This window comes from Alligator sinensis, unplaced genomic scaffold (assembly GCF_000455745.1).
Source record: "Alligator sinensis unplaced genomic scaffold, ASM45574v1 scaffold1142_1, whole genome shotgun sequence".
Taxonomy (NCBI): Eukaryota; Metazoa; Chordata; order Crocodylia; family Alligatoridae; genus Alligator; species Alligator sinensis.
The window spans coordinates 656507-662494 of NW_005842617.1; the positions used below are offsets into that span (position 1 = coordinate 656507).

The window sequence follows — 5988 nt, forward strand, 5'->3', positions numbered from 1 at the left end:
CTCTACTTCAGCCCCAGCGCCGCCGCCGTGGCCGTGGGCCGCTACCCCAAGCCGCTGGCCGAGCTGCCCGGCCGGACGCCCATCTTCTGGCCCGGCGTCATGCAGAGCCCGCCCTGGAGGGACGCGCGCCTTGCCTGCCCGGCCCGTGAGTACCGGGCCGTCCGGAGCTGCGCCTGGGGCTGGGGGCGGCTGCACCAGGGCTGCTTCCCTCGGCCGATCAGAGCCGACGCCTCCTCTGGAGTTTTTTCTTTAAAAAGAGCGGTCCCTGTTGGGGTCGGAGCCGGGAGGCTGCTTGGCCATGGCAGCCGGGGGACAAGGGCAAGGGGAATTAGTGGAGGGGAGAGAGGAGGAGGAGGGAAAAGTTTCTCACGAGGCGAAGCACGAGAACAGGGAACTGGTGGAACCCCGGTCCTTGGATTCTCCTTAAGCCCCCGGGAAACAAAGCCTTGGCTGGGGCTCATCTAGGTGGGGACTGGCCGCTTTGAGCAGGGGGCCGGACGAAGTCCCTTCCATCCTCATTTTGTATGATGCGAACTCGAGCACTCAGCCCGGTCTTGTCCTTTTCAGCCCCTGAAAACCTTCCGCTTTCAATTGGATTTTTAAAAATGTTTTTACCAAGCCCCCCCCCCCCCCCCCCAGCTCTTTTCTTTTCTTTTCTTTTCTTTTCCCTAGGGGAAAAAACTCTTTTTAGAGCTCTTTTTCTAAAAGCTCCTTTTCTTTCTCTTTTCCCCCTAAAGTGTGTGTGGGGGGAGGGGGGGGGGAAGAGGCTAACACAGCCCCAATTCCACTGCTTTTATTGTAGTTTTTGCGCCAACTATCCGCAACAAGATGCCCTTTGGTATTACGCACCTTTTAAAAAATTGCTTTCCGCTCTTATATTAGTTTGTTTTTGTTTTGTTTTGTTTTTTTAACGGCTGAAATTGCAGAGATAAAGGAAGGGGGTGGTGGTGGCGGGGGGGGTTGTAAAATATGGAAATCCAGAAGTGAGTCATTTTCAATCTGGCAAGGAGTTTGATCGTGGCTTTCCCCCTATGTAGGGAAAGATCCCTCTCTCCCTTGAGACCAAGCTTTATATTCAAGTATCCCCTCCGCCCACCCCCCAAAACAACAACAAAAAACCCAAACAAATTCACAGATCTGTCTATGCATTCATTTCCCTCCCAGATCAAGGATCAATTTTGCTGGATAAAGACGGAAAGAGGAAACATACGAGACCCACTTTTTCTGGCCAGCAGATTTTCGCCTTGGAAAAGACTTTTGAGCAGACGAAATATTTAGCGGGACCAGAGAGAGCCAGGCTAGCCTATTCCCTGGGGATGACAGAGAGTCAAGTCAAGGTGAGATGATGCTGTCAAACATTAGATAAGAGATTCAAGCCCACACATTGCCGGGACTGGGAGGAGTGTGAGAAACGCATATACAAAGAAGCCTGGGTATAAGATATTGGCTGAACAAAAGAAAGCGGGCGCATGCCTTTGCAATCAGGTTTATCTTAACTGGATACACACTCACCATTATTGTCTGCACAAAGCCATTGCGAAATATGATTGCTAACGGGATCCTTTGCAGAGGCGGACCCAGGTAGTGTATTTACAAAAGAAAACAAAAGGTGGGCTTTGGCTGGCAACTGTTTGCAGTTTACCACGGGGCTCTTTAGGAGGGTAAAGCACTTAAAGCCCTTAAAGATGTCGTTTCTTCTTCTTTTTTTAAAAAAAAAATAGTGTCAGCAGCTTCTGGCTGCTTTGGAAATGCATCCCAAAGCTGATCTTGACTGTGCCATAAATTTGAGAGCATTGAATGGGAATATTCCGGGATCTTCAAATTTAAAAAGAAGTGTTGGCAAACTCATCCCGATCCAAACGAACGCTAACGATCAAGCAAGGTGGTGTCTAATGTAGAGGTGCGATTATTAAAGAAAACGGTTCAAACGGGATGCAGTGCTCTGGATCCCGCACAAATCCAGTTCGCGCCTTTCTGAGATACAGGGGCTCCCAGTGGTTCACCCCCATGAAGACCTTGCCTTGAATGGAAGAGGAATTAAATTAAGGAGCATAAAATGGAGCATATCGTTTACACATCCCCCCAATCTGTTTATTTTAGTTAAACATTGAGATGTGGCAAAAGTGGGCTTTCCATCCATTCAAATACGGTCCCACGCAGGACTTGTAGGGGGGAAACTGCATTTGAAGACAGATTTTTCCCAGGACTTTTGAAATCATTTGAACCGTTTTTTATTAAGGTGCCTCATGTATGAATTCTCACTCTCTCAGAGTTACCTGGAGGCCCTTATTTGCCACTGGGAATCTGTCTAAATAGCTGTGAATAAATGATTGCAGCCTGCACTCCGAAAAGAAGAAGCCTGGTTACAACGCCTCTTCTAAAACACAACGTATGTAACAGAGGGGAAATTAGAGACAAAGTCAGTCTCAAATGATTATTTTCCTATGTGCTCAGGGCCAAGGTAGTGTGTGTTCAGGGAGCCTACTAGGCACGCACGTAAATATATTTAAGTGCATAAATATATGTGTGTGTGTGTGTATACACATACATATAAATGCATGCATATACATTTATATACACACATATATGCATACACATTTATATACATTTATATGCACATTTATATACACATCATATATGCACACACACACACATATATAAATGTATGTATGTATGATTTAAAGGACCGTTTGAATGCTGACTCCTGAAATTATATTTTGCACCATCGATTCAGTGGCTTTGATTTTAGAAAGGGAACAAAAACAGTGTCGGTCCTTCCCCAGCTCTCACTCTCTCAATTATATAGTAAACAGAATTTTGGAGCCTATTTTTCATGGATTGTAGAAATAGTTTCTACAATATATGAAGTAGAAGTCCAGTTTCAGCTTAAAACATCCTCAGCAATCGAAATCACAACTGCCTAAGCAGCTGTCGCAGTGCAGAATAAACGTGTGCAGTTGGTTAGCCCTAGCTCCAAACTGCCTGACTACTGGGATTTGGTAGGTTAGAAGTACATGCTTTTTCACTTTGAATTATATTTAGGGCAGGCTCGAGCAAAGAGAGAGCGGGTGTATTTTCACGGTGGGGAGAGGGGGTGTTCCACCGCGGTGTATGTGTTGCTACCTAAACTGCCATTAAACAAGCAAAGAAGAGCCTGGCAAGAAAGAGTAAGGGGAGCCAGTTTAGCAGGACGCTGGGGACAAATGCTTTCCCCTTTCCTCTCTAGCAGGCTGGAAAAGTTTATTTCAAAGTCCGAACTGGGGGAAAGAGCAACTCTTAGATGCTGGATCTCGGGAGTGAGGGGGGGGGGGCGGGGGTAGGGAAGAAAACCCCTTTCACTCTCAGTATTCACTCCAGCATTACTGCAACTCAAACGCATCGTAACCGGGGCAAGTGCTGGGGATCACTTGGGATCAGAGCAAGGCGGTGTTGCTCGGAGCACCGGGCTGCCCCCCAGCCCTCTGCGGATTCCCCACCACTCCTTTTCTCCTGCCTGTACCGGGCCCGGGGAGGCAGCAGCCAAGAGAGCTGACCCCGAGGCCGGGTGAGCCGCGGGCATGAGGAGAAACTTTCTGACTGCGAAAGAGGCAAAGCCCTTTGCGGTGCGGGCTGCCCAGAGGGGCTGGAATGGAGTCTCAGGAGCAGGTGGCCCAGGCATTGGGGGGGAGGGGGTCAGGTCCCTGCAGCTCTGTGACACAGGGGTGGGCTCCAGCACTAAGATCCTTGTTAGTGGCACAGTGAGATCCCTCCAGCAGTGACCCTTATTTGTTATCCAGGTTGTAGCCGTTTTGGTCTAGAGGCAAAAGCAATCAGGACTAGTGGTAGAGGTGATACTTTTTATTGGACCAACTAGATAAAGATTTTTTTTTCGCAAAAATCTAGTTGGTCTAATAAAAGACATTGCCTTATCCTTGCTTGTGGCACAGTGAAATCCAGCCAGCAATGCGATTCATATTTGTGGCACAGTCCGGTCCCTCGCAGCCCTGTGACACAGGGGTGGGCTTCAGCAGTACGATCCTCGTTTATGGCACAGTAAGATCCTTCCAGCAATGCGGCCCTAGCTTGTGTCAGGCATCCAGGTTGTAGCCGTACTGGTCTAGAGGAAAAGGCAAATCAGGACTCCTAGTAGCAATTGTATCTTGCAATTAAAGATTTTTTTTTATTTTTTTTTTTGCAAAAATCTTGTTGGTCTAACGAAAGATACTATCTCTACTACGAGTCCTGCTTGTACTTGCTCGTGGCACACACAGTAAGTTGCCCCCAGCAGTGCGATCCTTGTTGGCGGCCCAGTGGTGTCAATGCAGCCGTGCCGCCCCGTGACTGGGGGCGGGGGCGCTCAGCGGTGAGATCTTTGCCCGCGGCGCAGTGGGAGCGGCGGGGGCGCGGGGCCGGCGGTGAGTAACGCGGTTTCCCCCGATCCCGCCCGCCCGCATGCAGGTCTGGTTCCAGAACCGACGCACCAAGTGGCGGAAGAAGCACGCGGCCGAGATGGCCACGGCCAAGAAGAAGCAGGACTCGGAGACAGAGCGGCTGAAGGGCGCGTCGGACAACGAGGAGGAAGACGACGACTACAACAAGCCTCTCGACCCCAACTCGGACGACGAGAAGATCACGCAGCTGCTGAAGAAGCACAAGCCGGGCAGCGGCGGCAGCCTCCTCCTGCAAGCCGCCGAGGGTGAGGGCGGCTCCTAAGGCCCGGCCCAGAGCTGTACAGATCTATTTTTCTAGACTCGCGGCGTGGGGACTCGGAGCCTAGGCCCCGGCTGTTGTACATAGCGCGCCGGGGCGGGAGTGTTTCACGTGTAAATGCTGTTCTCCCCTGAGTCCCGGGGCCGCTGTGTGCACACGGGGCCGGGCCGGGGCAGCCCCGTTCCCTCTCCCGGGACACTGACTCGCTGAACTCTGAGCCGGCTCCCCAGCCTTGGGGCCAGCTCCTTCCCTGTCCCCCGTCCCTCCTCAAGTCTCCCGAGTCACTGAAACAGGCTGCGCCGAGATCTGCACTCGCACAGGCTCCTCCGCGCTATTTATTCCTGCGTTTAACCTGCTGCTTCCCCCACCAGGGCGAAAGAAGACCAGAGAGCGCTTCGCGTTTGCAGCCCAACGCGCGTTAAAGCAGTTGCTGGGAGCTGTCCCACCACCCAGCTGCTGTGGGGAATATTCACTTAGAGGCTCTCATTGAATTGAAAGTGTGGTTTTGTCCGTCCCCCCCACCCCCGCGCTTTTCTTTTGTATCATACAGAATACTAGAGGCTGTACATTGTTTTTTGGTTTGTTTGTTTGTTTTTCTTAAAGCTAATAACGATGATATATTAGCATCTTAGCGTTTATTAATTTATATGAAAAATGAGAGAGAGAAAAACGTCGGTTTGTAAAGAGAGGAAAAGTCCTTTGCAGGACCAGAGACATGTAATGCACTTTCTGGTTTTTTTTAAAAAAAGGTCAATCAATTAAAACCCGTTTCAAGGCATCTGTTGCCTCGAGTGAAGGGCACAGATCACCTGATCTCATCGGAGATTAAATACTAAAACGGACGGTTCGGGGAGAGAGAGAGAGAGAGAGAGAGAAAAAGAGAGATAATTTCGGAGCTCTTTTGTTCGTGTTTCAGGAGCCTCTTTTTATTATGTAAAATGCCCAACAGAAGTTCAAGCGGATACAAATAAAACGGACGGGCGCTACACTGGCCAAAGGAAGAGCTGCTATTTCAAGTGTATCATTCCCTCCCCTTCCTAAAAGCGCTTTTCCTTCTGCAGCCCCTCCTGGGGGAATTAAGGAAGTCATCATTTCCATCTCCATCCCGGAGAGGTTCATCTCAGGCGAATATAGGGTGTATTAACTTTTTAAAGCAGCCAGTCTGGAGGGTAACATTATGGACACAAGAGTCTGCTTTCCAAGAAGGGAGCGGTGTCTAGCTAGGAGTCTAAAGCAAATAGTTAGCCACAATGCAGAAACAACGGCTGTAAAATGGAACCCATTATGCCGCGGTGATCA

The 5988-nt window shown here is 49.8% G+C and overlaps 1 protein-coding gene across 1 annotated transcript; it reads left to right on the forward strand.

The window, feature by feature from the left end:
- Positions 1-4692, forward strand: LOC102368808 (homeobox protein Nkx-6.1; the record flags this gene model as incomplete). The annotated part of the gene is made up of 3 exons (XM_006033267.1): positions 1-145; positions 1165-1337; positions 4438-4692. Coding segments are annotated over 3 exons (573 nt in total), but the record flags the coding sequence as incomplete, so codon positions are not given.
- Positions 4693-5988: the final 1296 nt, after the last annotated feature.